At 47.8% G+C, this 18,080-nt stretch overlaps 1 protein-coding gene across 10 annotated transcripts in view; it reads left to right on the forward strand.

Annotated features, from left to right (window-relative positions):
• Positions 1-8,257, forward strand: part of LOC144120416 (uncharacterized) — a 71,134-nt gene extending 62,877 nt beyond the window's left edge. For 4 of the 10 annotated variants that reach the window (XM_077652761.1, XM_077652764.1, XM_077652762.1 and 1 more), the window contains exons 16-18: positions 2,154-2,310; positions 4,450-4,567; positions 7,735-8,257. In XM_077652761.1, coding sequence (XP_077508887.1) covers positions 2,154-2,310; positions 4,450-4,567; positions 7,735-7,799 — 340 coding nt within the window. In that variant the 3' untranslated portion in view covers positions 7,800-8,257. Of the gene's footprint in view, positions 1-2,153; positions 2,311-4,449; positions 4,568-5,645; positions 5,672-7,734 lie in introns of those variants that run through there. The other 6 variants (XM_077652767.1, XM_077652768.1, XM_077652769.1 and 3 more) reach the window with 4 other exon arrangements.
• The last annotated feature ends 9,823 nt before the right edge of the window (positions 8,258-18,080 follow it).

Here is an 18,080-nt window from a genome sequence, read left to right on the forward strand (position 1 = left end):
AGAACTGCTTCTGACATAATGGTTTTTGTGTTCCCAGATAAGATGGCACAGGTCATTTATTTAGCGAGCTCGATGAAACCGTGGCACATCTTGATAATCTTTGGAACCAGTTCTCTGAACCTCCAGTGCCATTTGTAATAGGACGGCAGTAGGTGATTGTGTCTTAAGACAACAGAAATGTTCCATCCATTCTTATTTTGCATCTGAACTCCACTAAGCAAATCATGAATTCATGTGTAATCAAAAACAGTTCTGTGTAGCAGTACAGCAGTGCATAGAATGCGGCTGAGAAAGTCCAGCGTGTAAGCCTTGAGCACATGTGACATGATGGCAGTGGCAGCCACTGACATCTACCCCTGTGAGGTTGTGCAGAGGCTTGGAAAGTGGACTACGACCCCACCTCCGCCATGAGCTTCCAAGTTGACAGCATGGGGAACACCTCGTGGCTAGCACATGCTTGCGTGATGGTTCATGATGTGTCCCTTTCTCTGAATGTTCGCGGGCAAAATGCGGTATATCTCAATTTAGGCATTAAAAGGCGCTGTGCCATACGCCTTTTGGAGTATATTTCGTGAGACTGACATTTCAAGATGTGGGAGTTAACGAGGGTAGTTTTGTGTCTTGTAAAAATATATAAAGCGCACTCAGGACAACGGACAAGGAAGACCAAACAACACAAGCGCTTACTCGCAACTGAGCATTTATTCAAGAAACACGCAGAAAGAGAGAAAACACTGCAAACAAGACAAAAGCCTTCACGCAGGCGCATCAGGATAAGTTCTCATGCAGGCGCATCAAGATAAGAAAACTCCTTTTCATGCAGAACCACCATGGGGTCGGCATCACACGTGTGCCGATACTTAGGGCTGTGATAGGCCTCTGAAACCTCTCTGGTTAGCTGATTAGGGTGCCGAAACAAGACTTTGGTTTGATCAAGCAAAGTCTTGCAACCACTGCATTTCGAACAGTGCTTAGCGAGATTAGATGAAGGCGACTTTTTTTAGGACAAAAAAGGCTCTTGCAAGCACACATTAAGGCAGCAGCCCGTTTGACCGATATAGGTCCGGCCACAAGAGAAGGGAATGTGATACAGCACTCCTTCTGCACATCTGACATAGCGGTTCCTGTGGTTCACTGTGCACCGCTTCCTTTCATCACCTGCGCCGCTGCTAGAGCGCGCAGCAACCTTCGCACAAACACTACTAACTTTCTGAGGGGCAGAGAAGAGAACATTAACACCATATATGTTACCCACGTTTTTTAGTTGATGAGAAAACCGATGAACATAAGGTATGACTGCAATATTTTTCTTTTTGTCCTCCTCTGAACCCGTAAGAAGTGACCTATTGAAATTCAGAGGAGGAGAAAAAGAAAAATATTGCAGTCATACCTTATGTTCATCGGTTTTCTCATCAACTAAAAAACGTGGGTAACATATATGGTGTTCATGTTCTCTTCTCTGCCCCTCAGAAAGTTAGTAGTGTTTGTGCGAAGGTTGCTGCGCGCTCTAGCAGCGGCGCAGGTGATGAAAGGAAGCGGTGCACAGTGAACCACAGGAACCGCTATGTCAGATGTGCAGAAGGAGTGGTGTATCACATTCCCTTCTCTTGTGGCCGGACCTATATCGGTCAAACGGGCCGCTGCCTTAATGTGCGCCTGCAAGAGCATTTTTTGTCCTTGAAAAAGTCGCCTTCATCCAATCTCGCTAAGCACTGTTCGAAATGCAGTGGTTGCAAGACTTTGCTTGATCAAACCAAAGTCTTGTTTCGGCACCCTAATCAGCTAACCAGAGAGGTTTCAGAGGCCTATCACATCCCTAAGTATCGGCACACGTGTGATGCCGACCCCATGGTGGTTCTGCATGAAAAGGAGTTTTCTTATCTTGACGCGCCTGCATGAGAACTTATCCTGATGCGCCTGCGTGAAGGCTTTTGTTTTGTTTGCAGTGTTTTCTCTCTTTCTGCGTGTTTCTTGAATAAATGCTCAGTTGCGAGTAAACGCTTGTGTTGTTTGGTCTTCCTTGTCCGTTGTCCTGAGTGCGCTTTGTATATTTTTACAAGATGCAATACCAACTGGCTCAGATGTCGATTCTGCTTCTGTAGTCTTGTGTCAGTGTTCCGCACACTGCACTCAATGAAGTGCCTGCCTTGCAGCAGTGAAGCCATAGTGGACGCCCAGAAGGACTTCCTGCCCAACTCGAAGCGGGGCACTGCGCACATGTTCAGTGCCGAAGCCCTCGAGGAGTTCCTCAGCCGCAATGAGCTCTCGCACGTCGTCCGGGCACACGAGGTCCAGCAGGCGGGATTCCAGGTAGGGCCCCTTTCCTCTCTCACGGTGCTGGTTGTGATAGGGAGCACTTGAAGAGCAGCACTTAAAGAGTAGGCTGCAAGACACTGCTTGCTGTGCTCTCCACACGGTGTGGAACTTGACACAGATCCAAGTGTCAGTGCAACTGTGCACCAGTGGCAGTGCTGTTCACGCGTGATTTCACAGCATCACCTCTAGCCCTTGGCCACTGCCGGCCACCCAAGTGCACGCAGTCTTTCACTGCTCAAAATAATGGGTATTTTTGCGAAATGGATGCCACACTGCAGTGGCACTGTTAAAGGAGGATTGGTGCATGTGCAATCACATTGTTTGCTGTGCTGCGTGAGTGCCATCCCTGCATTCAGACATCAGAGTCTTGCTCGCAAAATATATCTGTGGAGTGCTGCTTGTGGGGTTGAATTGTGGAGATAAGTACGTTCTCCCCACTCAATCGCGGCTGACACAGTTCAAAGCCGCCCGGACCCCACCCCGTGATCGCGTACGCTACCGAGCGCTCGCCGACCACGGCGGGCCTTGCTCTGGGGGAACAAAGGAACGACATATTGGCTGACACAAATAGGCATTTATTGCTACAGAAACAATAACGCCAGCTAGCAACAAGGTACGCTAATGAACCAAGGTCGTCCGACTCACCAGCAAGGTTCCGAGCGAATGTTCGCCCCCGCTAGGGCAAAGGATATAAACTCCGCAGGCCGGACGGGACGAGTACGGGAGCCTGTCTCCCCGTCGCTTCTTCGCCCCGGCGGCGAAGAGCGGAGCCGCGAGCGACGCGTCTGCTCGCGCCGATGATCCCAGCCCAAGCCCCCCTCTCCCGCGAGCGGGCTTTGGCAGTCTCCCCCGCCGCGATGCTGGCGCCCTCCCCTGCCAGTTAATGTAACTGACAAGGGAATGCGTTCATCCTCGGGGTGATTGAGACTGCTGCTGCACGGTGCCTCGCGGGAAAGCAATCACAGGGGGCTGCAGGGCAGGTCCCCACATACTACACGGCTGCTTGTAAGTTTGAGTTTTCTGGTGCGAGCAATAGAGCACCAGAAGTTTCCATGCTGCAGTGGGTCGTTTGCAGGACCAGTTCTTACCAGGCTTCTCCTATGTAAAAAGATGATTTGCTGCTATGCACTAGAAGGGCCTAAGTGGAGCACACATGGCTAACGGGTGCATTTCAGAAACCTGGCAGTATGGCACATATCCATGGAGAGGATGGGAGTTGATGTAATGATTTCATTTGAAGAGAAGGGTTATTTATTCCAACCATGAGGCAGAGGGCAAAAGGCCCATTCCTCCTGGTGCACTTGGCACTGCCACACAACATATATGCCGTATAAACGCATGTAAGGGCCGCAACCAAACTTTCCACGACCCATGCGGGAATAGCCTTCGAAATGCACGCGCCGTGGCCTCCGCGATCAACTCCGGCTGCAAGCAACGGAGTGCTTGATCGCGGAGGCGTCGCATGTGCACAGGAGCTTCCAGGTGCCGCCCACGGGTGGCGCTCGAGGCCGCGGCTCATCGTCCGCTCATCCCGCTATCCATATCGGCATCAGTATCACCAGCTACAATCCTTTTCTGTCTGTCAAAGGCACGGGAGTTGTGGTAGCGTGGTAATTCACCGTAGTTGTGGCTTTCGCGCACTGCTGCCGAGCGTTGCAGTTTTAGCACGATGGGCAAGCACCTCGATAGCTACATGGCTGGGAGTTTCTCTCGAATACGGCTAGCGTGCGTCTGACGATGATGCAACTAAAAAGATGCACTGAGGAGCACGATTTGCAAAGAGCGTGCTTTCCTAGGCAATCCGTGCTAGTTTCCCGAACTGGAAGAAGGGCTGCTGTGCTAAGTGATGAAATCACGGAACAGCAGCTACGCATTGACAGTGGACATGCTGCGCGACTTCATGCGGGATGACCGTGCACCAGAGCACAGTACCAGCTCGGAGTTGGAATACTCGCGAGTGGTGATTCAATGTAGAATAAATGCCGCACATTCCCTGATTGATGTGTTTTACTTAAGAAAATTTTTTTTCGCACATCACATCTATGGGCTGCACCCGAAAATTGGCCCTCAAATCTGGAAAAAAAAATGCGGCCCTTGTTTATATTGTCACCGAGAAACGGTTGACGTACGCAGGGCTGGTTTACTTATACGCGCAAGACGCTGTTGGGACGCGCAAGGCAGCAGGCAGCTCGAGAGATGAAGACGAGAAAACATCTAGCCCCGAGATGGCTCAAGGCTTGCCAACTGCCAGGTAATACAGTTTAGCCGCGATACGGCGCCACTATAGGAGTTAGCATTATGTATGCATAGGGATAATGTGTACAACTTAGCATATACACGTTACACTGGCAAATTACCATACATACGTTTGTTTCGGTTAGCATTGTGACGTTAAATCTAAAGGTAAGCTGCTCAAGAAAAAGCGTGAATTGGTCGTTCTTCTTGAAGAGCGGACAAGCATTACCTTGAAAAGCAGAGACGGAAACCACCCTGGAGGGATGAGGAAGGTTACCGTTGAAGGAAGCTTTATGGCGAGAGCGTAGGGAGGCGTAACCAGAGCATGGTTACAATGGTAACCATCTGGAAGGTGGTTACCATGGAAGGAGCATAGTTTGGCAGAAGCGGGGAAAGCGGCTGAAGCATGGTAACTAGTGCTAAAAAAACACAAGGGACAGCGAAAAGATACCGACGGGACCCACGCTGTTCCTTTTCAGCCAGTGAATCAAAGCACCAACTAGCCCGTCTTTCCTCTTTAATCAAGCGAAGAAATCCCCAAGCGGAGGATGGAAGAAGGAGGGTATGGTGAGAGCACGACAACGTGCAAGCGGCACGTGGTTGCCGTGGGAACCTTCCAGAGGGTTACCGTGGAAGGAGGAGAATATGGCGGGAGCTTAGGAAGGCATACCAAGGTCCAGAACGTGGTTAGTACTGTAAAAGCAGGAGGAAGGTGGCATGGTCCATCTACGGCAGCTGCTGAGAAACGCGAGGAGAGGATCATTAATGACGCTTTGCTTCTAGAGCAGCGGACTGGAGAAGAGACCTAGCAACTATGTGTGGAAAACTAGAAAGAGCACCCTGGAACTATAAAGATGTGACATCGCTCTCATATCCTCTACCACAACATATCATAAAGTATGAATATTTTAACAGCTGGTGGTGCTGAATCTCACATTGACCAGTGGTAACCGTCCTGTCAGTTTTTTCCCACCAGAGTAGTGGTAAGCTGCTTGACCATATCTCGGCAAAATAACTAATGAGTGCCCACTCAGGTCTCCTCACAAGAGTTTGGTTAACCTATGGGCTCACTCATGAATTCAATCTCATTTCAGCTTACAACTGATTTGGACTCGCTCTGACTCACAATGACCCATCTGGGCTCATTCACTCATTTGGGCTCACTCGCTTGTTTTGACTCAAGACACACATGGGCTCACTGAAGTGGCATGCTCCTGAGCTGACCGAGGAGTGCGACAAGGGACCTGCTGGGGTGGAACTCGGTCAAAGCTTCCTACACATCCCCACGTGGCTCACCTGCACACAAACTAGCAAAGGGAAAAGGCATCTCACCCTCAGGTGTCACGGCAGTATATCCTTCCTCCCCTCTGCTGTCAGTGAACAAACTAAGCACATGGCGTCATTGCGATAACACAGACCATGATCTGAGCTGAAGCCCAGACTTGGGTCATGATTTGAATCTAAACTTGCTCGACTCGGATCAAGATCTGAATGTGAGCCTGAGCCAGCCCGAGTGAGTCCGCCGACCTATGGGGCTGCTTCTTGAGTTTTTCGAATTCCTCTTTTGTGGACTTCAAACTTTCTTTTACTGGGGTGTTTTTCTCGCCCCTCGTCTTGGTAGTGTTTCCACAAAGGTCAAGCGACGACATCTGAACTTTACTGGGCAGCAGCAGGAACAAAGGTTCCAGTGTTCAAACTTGGGTAGAAAAGCTAGCCTGCGTAAGCAGAGCAGCAAGGGTTGGGCGCCTGAAATGAGAGCTGCTGCCAACAAGGGCTCCAGGCTTGCTTGGGATGATACAATTCGAGGACGAGGCAGCTTTCCCCCGTCAGAGGACCCCCTTCCAGCCAGTGCAGCGAGAGGCAGATGAAAGGGAACGGTGCCCTTTGTCTGGATGGGGAAGAGCTGCCTCGTCCTCGAGTTGTGTCCAAGTGGTGGATACGATGCATCCACAGTTGTATGAGCGCACAGATGTGGAGATGACATTGCCTTCTGATTTAACCAAGCTTGAAAGCGCATTCCCTATTAATGCATAGCTTTATTGTTTTGCCATGCGTCCAAATACATGGTGGAGTGAGGAAAAGAAAACAGCAAAGAGAATTTTGCAAATTCCTCTGCTTTGATGTTGATTAATGGGAAAAGTACTTTAAGACAACTCGGGCAGAAATGTGGGGATTTTCCAAAGAGGTGCAGGAAAAATGTGACCAAAATGGAGATGTTTTGTATTAAGTAAAGGAATTTTTGGTTATCACTGCTTGCTTGCTGTCCTGTGGTGACCTCACCAGTTAGAAAGAGTGCGGCCGAGCATCTGAGGTCGCTGCACACGACAGTTGTGCCTGGGTGACATGCACTTCACATCTGCAGTGACACTCTTCCTGCCATTGAGACAATGTTGCTTGTGGAATTGGGCATAGTTGCTGGAAATGCATCACTGCATGCCTCCTGTTGTGTGGTTGGTAGAAGTGACGTATTTGGGACCTGGGAATCCCTCCCACTAGTTGACCATAAGTGCCCCTTTAATGCAGCCAACTTATTCACAACATGGTGAACATAGATTGTACAAGGTAAATTTCAAAATCAGAAACAAGAACAACGAGACATAAGCACTCACAAACACTGGAAGAATATAGATTCAACACAGACTGTTTTAGACATTTGTTTTTCCGTCAGCCATTCGAGAATGGAATAACCTACCATCAAGTGTAACCAGCTCATCTTTAGAAAAATTTTTAGACATATGAAGCGCACCTACTAGCTCTACAATGTGCATTATAAACACCATTTCGTCAGCTCCAGTGCTCTTTGAAGTAATGAAAATTGTTCTTTCTAATGTGTAATGCATTTATGTTGTTCTTATTTCTTTTCCCTTGTATTGTTGCTCCCATGTTATTTCTCACCGATTATTATTATTGCTATTAAACCTAACAGCCTCTGTTCACATATAGTTGCAACGCTGTGTTTTATGTACCTGCTTTGTTGAATAATGTTTTTGCCCTTTCTGCGATGATCCCGATTGGGATTGGCAGTATTTCTAAATAAATAAACAAGAAGAGGAATTGGATGTGGGCCAGGCATGTAATGCAGAGTAAAGATGTGGATTCCAGGAAAAGTCGGGGAATAGCTGAGGTGGTGGTGGGGATCTGTAGGTGTAGCCGGGCTGACCCCATGGGGGTCTCCTCCTGCAGGTGCAGCAGAAGGGCAAGCTGCTGACTGTGTTCTCGTCTTCACACTACTGTGGTGGATCCAATGAGGCGGCATGCATCCTCGCAGACAGACAGAAGCTGAGGACCATCCGGCTGGACACCACCTGAGTGCAGCCTCCATCATGCTGTGTCTCTTTCTCTACTTCGTCGGCTGCAGTGGGCAGGTGTTTAATGTACAGGGCTCTTAGCCATTGTTTTGTACAGTATGCGGACGACATTGATGATGCTGACATTTTGAACATTGGTGCAGAATAATCTTTGTTTGCATCTCTCTCTCTTATTTGCAGCCCACGGCTAGGCACCATTTGTGTGTTTTGTCACTGCATGCAGTATGAGACAAAATGGGCACCCAGTGCTTGTGGCAGAGTACATTCGTTGCGCTGAGTGAGTGTGCAAGTCTGTCATGCCTCACATCTGACCACAGAATTATCTGTTGCACCTGTGGTTATCACATGAGGTGCATGGTGACTGTATTTACACAAAATACATTTTTTTCTTTTTAGTATGTACTTCTGGTCTAACTAAATTGGCTGTGAAGCCACACAATTAATTTGACTGAAGGAACTGAATCTGCTTGCTGTTTCACCTCTCCACATGGAACAGTGCTCGTGAGAGGAACTATGAGCGAGTGCCAAATATAAGTGAGCAATGTTAATCTAAAAAACCATGTTATGACAGATGTTCCATGTCTGAAGACACATTTACCACATCACGAGGTGTGGCCCTGCAGAATTTTTCAATTGTGAGAACATGTTTGGTTAACATTGCTTTTGGAACCATAAAGACTGTTGTCATCATCATCATCATCACCAGCCTTACTACACCCACTGCAGGGCAAAGGCCTCTCCCATGTCTCTCCAATTAACCCTATCCTTTGCCAGCTGCATCCACCCTTTGCCTGCAAACTTCTTAATCTCATCCGCCCACCTAACCTTCTGCCGCCCCCTGCTACGCTTACTTTCTCTTGGAATCCACTCCGTTACCCTTAAGGACCAGCGGTTATCTTGCCTTCGCATTACATGCCCTGCCCAAGCCCATTTCTTTCCCTTGATTTCGACTAGGATGTCATTAACCCGTGTTTGTTCCCTCACCCACTCTGCCCGCTTCCGATCTCTTAACGTTACACCTATCATTTTTCTTTCCATGGCTCGCTGCGTTGTCCTTAACTTAAGCTGAACTCTTTTCGTTAGCCTCCACGTTTCTGCCCCGTAGGTGAGTACCGGTAAGATTAAGCTGTTGTGCACTTTCCTCTTGAGGGAAATTGGTAAACTGCCACTCATGATCTGCGAGAATTTGCCATATGCGCTCCACCCCATTCTTATCCTTCTAGTTATCTCGCTCTCATGATCCGGAGCAGCCGTCACTACCTGCCCTAAGTAGACGTATTCCGTCACAACTTCTAGGCTCTCACTGCCAATTGTGAACTGTTGTTCCCTTGCTAGGCTGTTGAACATTACCTTGGTTTTCTGCATGTTAATTTTTAGACCCATCGATCTGCTCTGCCTGTCTAACTCATTGATCATGATTTGCAGTTCACCTCCTGAGTGACTCAGCAAGGCAATGTCATCAGCAAATCGCAGATTATTTAGTTATTCTCCATTTATTCTTATTCCCAACTGTTCGCAATTCAGGCCTCGAAATACCTCCTGTAAACATGCGGTGAACAGCATTGGCGAGATCGTGTCTCCTTGCCTGACGCCCTTCCTTATTGGAATTTTATTGCTGACTTTATGGAGGACAATAGTAGCTGTGCAGTTGCTATATATATCTTCCAGTATTTTGACATAAGGCTCTTCTACCCCCTGATTACGCAATGCCTGTATGACTGCTGAGGTTTCCACCGAGTCGAATGCTTTCTCGTAATCAATGAAAGCTATATATAGAGGTTGGTTATATTCTGCGCATTTCTCTATCACCTGATTGATAGTGTGAATATGATCTATTGTGGAATATCCTTTACGAAAGCCTGCCTGATCATTTGGTTGATTAAAGTCTAACGTTGCCCTGACTCTATTAGCGATTACCTTAGTAAATACTTTGTAGGCAACGGATAGTACCTAAACTGATCGGCCTATAATTTTTCAAGTCCTTGGCGTCTCCCTTCTAATGAATTAAGATAATGTTTGCATTCTTCCAAGCTTCTGGTACAGTCGAGGTCATAAGGCATTGCGTATACAGGGTGGCTAGTTTTTCTAGTACGATGTCCCCTCCATCCTTCAACAGATCTGCTGTTACCTGATCATCCCCAGCTGCTTTTCCCCTTTTCATTGCTTCTAAGGCTTTCTTTACTTCATCTTTCGTTACTGGCGGGATGACGCATTGCTGTGCACTGCTCTCTTTCTCATTAACGCTCTGATTACATTGGCTACTGTACAGGTCTGTGTAGAACTCTTCGGCTACGTTAACTATCTTATCCATATTGCTAATGACATTGCCCTGCTTGTCTCTTAATGCATACATCTGGTTTTTACCTATGTCTAGTTTCCTCTTCACTGCTTTTAGGCTACCTCCGTTCTTTTGAGCATGCTCGATTCTCTCCATATTAAACTTCCTTATGTCGGCTACCTTGCGCTTATTTATTAAGTTTGATAGCTCCGTTAGTTCTATTCTATCGGTAGGGTTAGACGCCCTCATGCTTTGGCGCTTCTTAATCAGATCTTTTGTCACCTGAGATAGCTTCCCGGTATCCTTTCGAACTGTCCTACCGCCTACTTCTACTGTGCACTCCGTAATTATTGATGTTAGATTATCGTGCATTGAATGAACATCAAGATCGTCTTCCTCAGTTAAAGCCGAATATCTGTTTTGCAGCGCTATCCTAAACTCCTGTGCTTTCCCTCTTACGGCTAACTCGTTAATGGACTTCCTCTTCACTAGCTTCTTCCGTTCCCTCTTCAAGTCTAAGCTAATTCTAGACCTTACCATTCTGTGGTCGCTACAACGCACCTTTCCGAGGACGGCCACATCCTGAATGATGCCAGGTTTAGTGCATAGTATGAAGTCGATTTCATTTTTAGTTTCACCATTGGGGCTCTTCCAGGTCCACTTCCTGTTTTCTTGTTTGCGGAAGAAGGTATTCATGATCCGTAAATTATTTCTATCTGCGAATTCGACTAATAACTCTCCCCTGCTATTTCTAGAGCCTATCCCATAGTCACCTACCGCGTGGTCGTCAGCCTGCTTCTTGCCCACCTTCGCATTGAAGTCGCCCATCAGTACAGTGTACTGCGATTTTACTTTATTCATTGCCGATTCTACGTCCTCATAGAAACTTTCAATGGTGTTGTCATCATGGCTGGATGTGGGTGCGTAGGCCTGTACCACTTTCAGCTTGTACCTCCTATTCAGCCCAATTACTATAGCTGCTACCCTCTCGTTTATACTATAGAGCTCCTCTACGTTCCCAGCTATATCCTTATTAATGAGGAATCCCACACCTAGTTGTCGTCTATCCTTTAGTCCGCGATGGCTCAGTATGTGTCCGTCCTTTAGTGCTGTATACGCCTCACCTGTCCTCCTAACTTCGCTAAGCCCAATCACATCCCATTTAATTCCCGCTAGTTCCTCGAAGAGCACTGCTAGGCTAGCCTCACTAGATAAAGTTCTAGCGTTAAACGTTGCCAGGTTCAGATTCCAATGGCGGCCTGTCCGGAGCCAGAGATTCTTAGCACCCTCCGCTGCGTCACAGGTCTGACCGCCGCCGTGGTCACTTGCTCCGCAGCCGCTGGGGACTGAGGGCCGAGAGTTAATTGGTTTGATCATAGAAGGTTGTGGCCAAGTACTACACCAGGGTGGCCAAATCCTGCTCTGGTGAGAGAGTGCGTTGTCGGTTCTGGTCACCGAGATCAGGCCGCACTCCAGGCCTGGTTATGCATTTCCATCGACACGTGGATTTTTTATGTGTTGCATATTGCAATCACTCAGTTCAGCCCTTGGGCGCGGCCGGGCAGCCACCAAACCACGTGACGTGACGTCACGACAGCCGGAGGAAAAGCTGGGCCCCAACTCGCGCGGTCACGCGCGGCCGCAGCCACCACCTGACTCCCGCTCCTCCCGCTAGGGGCGCTGCGCCGGCGCGTGACGTCACAGAGGAAAAGCTGGGCCCCAACTGGCGCGGTCGCGCGCGGCCGCAGCCACCACCTGACTCCCGCTCCTCCAGCTAGGGGCGCTGCGCTATGATTGACGTCACGGCATATGTATAAAAGAGCTGCACTCCTTCGCCGGGACAGTCTTATACCTCTGTCACACGGGCATTTCGAGGGCCCTCGAACCGATAGTCTATCGACTCAAAGGCGATCGAGCGCTGCTACACGGGCAGTTTCAATGGCGATCGAGTCAATAGCCTATCGAGTCAACGGAGCAGCACGGAACTCCATCGAGATATGCAACGCATTCTTGGCTTAACCAAGCTAAGCCTGGCAATTTTTTTTTTAAACCCGGTGGAGAATTGCGCGGCACCTGGATTTGAACCCCGGTCCTCTTGCACGCGAGGCGGATGTTCTACCTCTACGCCATCGCTGCATAATCGCCATCGCTGCATAATGTCTGTTGTCATAACACTGTTAAATTAAAAGTTGCAAAGCTATTTCCATGGTCCAATGTTAAAAGGCATTTGCCAAGGTCGAGTAGATTTGCAATAAGGCAGTAATTATTCATTAGCATCCACCTAAGCGCAGCCGTATGGCTGCAAGGGACAGCTGTACAGCTTTCACAGAAACTTTTCGTTGCTAATGTCCTTATTACAAATCTTACTCCACCTTGGGGGATTCCCCTAAACTTTGGATAACACTGTCCCCACTTGAAATTGATCAATTCGCTCTTACCTGGCCATCTGATCTCCTGGCCGTCCTGATTAGCTCAGTAGGTAGATCGACAGGAGGTGGTCCTGGTTTCAAGCCTGATTTTTTCTTCAACTAGGAAGCTTTCCTTTGTAGCCATGTGGTGAAATTATTGCTCAGATATCCTGTCATTGTTTCGCTCCTTGCCAAATCACCGGTCAGAGGAAACTTCATCCAGGCCGTTCAGTACTACTGATGAAGAGGACAACTGCCTGAGCGATGGGCCATCAACCCGTTAGCTCCGGGTAGCAGCACCCAACACCAACTTCCATGCCACAGGATTTTGTGTCAGCATGGAGCGCAGAAAGAGGAGGACTTCTGCAAGGCTGCATAATCAATCTGTCATGCTGCCTTTTCTCATGGTTTCACTTTTGACCATGACTTCGCCATTGAAAAGGTTGTGTACACCTGTCTGCTATTAGAAACTGGAACAATCGCAACTAATGCTGTGCGAATATCTGACATTTGGGATGTGAATCGAATACCTACGTTTGTTATTTGGTTTGAGGAATAGATATTTGAGAATTTCCGAATATTCAGCAGCAACCGCAACCACCGACTTTCATAAATCTGAGAGCATAAAAAATCACAATGTCTGGGCAGATTTTCTGAAGATCGAGTTTTGAGGCTCAGGAAAACAATACAAACACGTCCTTTTTGCTTTATTCTCCGCTGTTTATTGGGTGGACCACAAGTGGGCTTTCCCACATTTTACATTTCATGAAAACAAGATGGCCGACCGCGTACTTGCAACAGTCGCACAGCAGAAGAGCACTGCCCGTGTGTTGATGCCCTCACCTGTGGCACTCGTCCTGTCACCTTCGTATTGGTCATGAAGCGATGAAGCCTTCTCACAAGGCTTCACTGCATGTTTGTGAATCTTTTTTTTTTTCTGGTTGTGGGGGGGGTGCATATTTTATAACTTGACCTTCAGATAATTCAGCCATTTTTTCCAGACCCCTTTAAAGGGACTCTGCAGTGAATTAAAAGTCGCTTGTAAATGTTTTCAATGGCTAGAAATGATGCTAAGGAGCATTTACACTAAGTATGAGTCTTCGGAACCGAGCCTGCAATTTATTATGAGTTTCTAAAAACCGTGTTTCTCAAAATTCGCGGGCCGATTGGTGTCCTTGTAGTGACGGATCTTGCAACTAAAATCGTGAAAATAGACGCCACTAGTTCCGCGACATCAGCAGGCCACCACACGCTGTCGTTCACTGGAGCCACGGCAGCCACGACAGCTATGGCAGCCACGACGTCACGGGCACACTTCCGCTAGCTGTGAAAGTCACCTGCTCATGCCGCCGCGCGAGCCCCTCGGGCAAGTGCAAGCCAGGTAACTGCCTTCGCGCATATGGTTTCAATTTACCTCTGCCGCCTCTTTCTGTCGGGAGTTCCGGAGCCCCCCGCAGTGCCTTTTTCGTCCACAACAACAGACGACAAGCAAAGAAATCCGACGCACGCCGCAATCCAGAAAGGCGAAGAGAGACCGCGGAGACGCTGCTGATGCTGCTGGGGCGCTGGGTGTGACAACCGGAAGTTGCAAACCGAACGTCAGCGGATGAGACCTGTTTTCTTTATTTTTTTCTGGTGTCCCCCGTGTACGAGTTGAGGGGGGAGAGGACGAGCCTAATTTTCAATCGTCTATATCTTGGTTGTTATTGATGCTAGATCAAAAATTCTTGCACTGGGATGACGGAGTGATTGAATGCCAATCTCTTGTCTGCTTTACGTAACCTCAATTAATTTATTGCACAGTCCCTTTAAGTACAAATCCCCTGGCTTTACTAGCCATTATATTTTTAGTTGCTGGTCATGGATTTCATTTCATAACTCATTTACCATGACCACATTACTGGGTGCACACCGTTATGCTGTCTGTAATTAAGCAATGTACATTTCTATGCATGTCGTGTTTTTTTGCATATTGCTGAGCCAGTCTAGCTTTGTTTAATTTTGGTTGCAGAAACCACAGACTAATCTGAAAAAAATAAGAACAGCTATAGCCTACTTATCTTTTTCTGAAATTTTTTTTTTCACACTGAACAGATATTTGATTTGATATTTGGAGGGATTTTTTCTTCATATTTGTATTCAATTCATATTCAAGAATTTCAGTATTTGCACGTCTCTAATCACAACACAAGAAACAATAGAATAGTACTAGCCACCGCGGTGGCTATGGCACTCGGCTGCTGATCCGAAAGACGCGGATTTGATCCCAGCTGCGGCGGTCGAATTTCAGTGGAGGCGAAATTTTCTTAGGCTCTCATATGTACCCTGTGGGAAGTCTGTATGTGAGGGAATATGTTTTCTCATCTTACCACCTTCATCAGATCGAGTAGATTACGAGGCTAACAAGTGCAGTGGTAATTCAAGAATGCCTCCTCCTCATGTTACCAGATGGAGTGTAACGGGCGCTGTTCTTTCCAATATTTATTACCAGATGCTGTAGTGGTAGCCACTGTTGCTGGCCAAACGATTGTTTTTTGGGCGCAGAAGTCAGTTTTTGGCCCTTAACACACCGGGGTGTCTGTCCATGGTAGAGCAAAAGGCAGGAATTCTTGACGACACAAAACAAGGGTTGAAATCCAGTGTTTCAACTGGAGGACTCGCCTGCCTAAGCGTCCGGCATCATTGGCAGAGCATAAATGGGGCCTGGTGGGCAGTGGAATGTGACAATCTGTTGTCCAGGCAGGATAAAAACAAACAGCAGCTCAACAGAATGGAATCCAAGGGTCGGGGATGGTGGTACTGGGATAAAGCAATTGAGCAGCATGGCACGAGATCCAGGAAGTAAAAAAAGAGAGAGGCACCCCTCACAATGATTACTCAGAGGAAGACAAGTGAAACAATGGGCAAGCAGACCGAGGCTCTTTGTTCTGTGTCGTCAAACACATGGTGTGTTATTTTAAAGCCAAATAAATGCTGAGAAAATGAAATTGAGCTTACATTGGACATCAAATTAACAGAATATGCCGCTAGCTTGAGCTGATGTGTTACTGCCTCTGAGAATTTTAGGCAGAGGCAGGCTGAGCAACTTTTGCAGATGTGGGGCACAGGAATCGTTTCCACTCAGCCACCTTGGGCTTTTTACCTGAAGGCTGCACAGTCCCACGTCGTGCCAGTCGCAATGCACTCTGCCTGACATCCACCCGAGGGGGCCACCCGAGCCCAACACGTGGGCAACGAGCAGTGGCAGGGTGGAGTGCAAGAGGAGGGGCACAGCTCTTCCAAGAAGGGGGTGGGCGGGCGTTGCAAGTAGTGTCGTGTGGCATGTGTGTGTTGTTATGTGGGGGTGCTTTCACAGGTTGCGTGGTAGAGGCTTCCCTAGTGAAAGTGAGCAAGGTGTGCAGCAGGAGGGGAAAAAGGGGGCCTAGTCCAGCCACTGGGAACGGTTGTGAGCGAGGGCAGGTGTTTAGCTGGGCATGGATATGTTGGTGGCAAGATCACAGAGGGAGTTCTGGCTGCCACTGCATACTGTGATGGATCGCAGACAGACAACCAGATCCGTGATGAGAGGTGCTCAGCATAGGCTTGACACTCTTAGCTTTGTTATTTTTCCATTTTTGCACCAACTTAGCACACTGCGAATGCGCACTCTACATGCGCTATTTTATTGTGTACGCTATATTAAAACTCCCTATTAATGCTTCTTTGAATATTGTGAATTACTGGCTATACTGAACTCACCCTAAACATTTTTTATCAACCCATGCAGTTTTTACCACATATATCAACCACGGTTTGATGTTGAGCCCCCAGCAGCAAGAGATGCCTACTCGAATGGCAGGCTTCGCTGCACCTGCAAGTCACTGGTGCAGTAAGTGTTTGCGACGTGGTTGATATCAAAAGATCAACAACTAGGTTCTTTTCGTTTCTTTTTATCCTCGCAAGAAAAAAATCACAGGACGGTTACAAGCGTGTAATGCGAATGCTTGAGCGTTGCCTCTGCTGTGAATTTTCACAAACGTGTTCTGTTTCACAATGACAGCTGTTAAGCGCCCATTCCGGAGTTTTGCATCATAGTAGCCATCATAACCATTGAGTGTGGGGGCTACCCTGGAAGGAGGAGTGAGCCGTTACCACTGAAGGAAGGATGAGCGTGGAGGAATCCCCAACAGGATATGGCACCTGCCAACCGAGGCTTACCTCCAAAGAAACCCAGTTCCTGCATTCAACACATCATCAGAAACCAAGAACAGTTCTATGCCTAGCACAGCATACGCCGCTGTCAAAAATGTGCCTGTGCTCCTTACGTGAAGGGCTTCAGTGAAACCTTGCCCTGTATTCTTGGCAAGGAAGGGGTGCAAACAAGTCAACCACCACCACCATTGGACCACCCGAAAAATGGTCATCCTAAAGAGAAGGCCCAAGGCCTTGTGTACAAAGTCTCCTGCTCAGAGTGCCCGGCTTCGTACGTCGGGGAACTGAATTTCACGAAATGGGTAGGAGCAGCACAAAGCTGACATCAGACAAGCAAAGCGTGGTGGTGGCCAAGCACTGCGAGGCATGTGACTGCAGGATTGACTTGGACGCAGCTATTGCACTGCAGACCGAAGGAAACCCATGCAGAAGGCTGCTGCTGCTTGAGTCGTGGGGAAATAACCGCTCCCTCAGAATGCCTTCCTAAGCCCATGGTTAAGTTTAGTGACCTGGCGGTCAACTGCATGCGTTTAAAAACTCGCCCGCAGTGACACTCCGATGAAGGAACCATGGCATTTTCTTACAAGATGGTTGGTGTGCATATCTTACTTAAATTTTCATCCCCAGCCAGACACACACCCGTCGAATGTTTTCATTTGAGCTCAAATAATGCACCATACCTTGTGTGCAGTATTTTCAATAATGATGCATTAGTATTTATGTACGTTGCAGTTGCACAGTACAAATGTTATGCACATGCACTGAAAATGCTTAATTGTCTGACCTGTTCGAACACAGAAAACAGCATTGACTGGATGTGCCCACTAGACAGTCTTATGAAAAGAAGCATCTTGCTGCCATCGCTCTGCTCATGGACGAGCACATTGCACAGCCAAGTCTTAAACTCACGGAATGGGAAATTTCAACAAGCACAGCAACAAATATGGATGCTCATGTTTCGGAGTGGGCCGAGAGAAATTATTGGCCTTTATTGGTACTTGGCAAGTGCAAACTATTCTTGTGTGCCAAAAAGGATTTTGAATCGCTCTTTTCCTCGCTAAATTAAGGTGCAACTTGGAAAGGGACACAAAGGGTGCCTGCCTGTGCAACAGGTCTTGCAGCACTATTTAATACATTTTTTATGCACCATGGCAATGCAGTGGCCTATGGCTCTCACAACAGTAGACAGCTCCAGATTAATTATGACCTCCTGCACTGCACTGAAATCGGAACAGATTTATTTTTCACCTCCACTGGGATGCAGCCAGGATGTGGCCTTGGCAGCAGGCTCAAACATGTGCATTTCCACCTGTCTTTTGCAAAGGAAGCAACAGTGCAACACTC

This window comes from Amblyomma americanum, chromosome 2 (genome assembly GCF_052857255.1).
Source record: "Amblyomma americanum isolate KBUSLIRL-KWMA chromosome 2, ASM5285725v1, whole genome shotgun sequence".
In the NCBI taxonomy this organism is placed as follows: domain Eukaryota; kingdom Metazoa; phylum Arthropoda; class Arachnida; order Ixodida; family Ixodidae; genus Amblyomma; species Amblyomma americanum.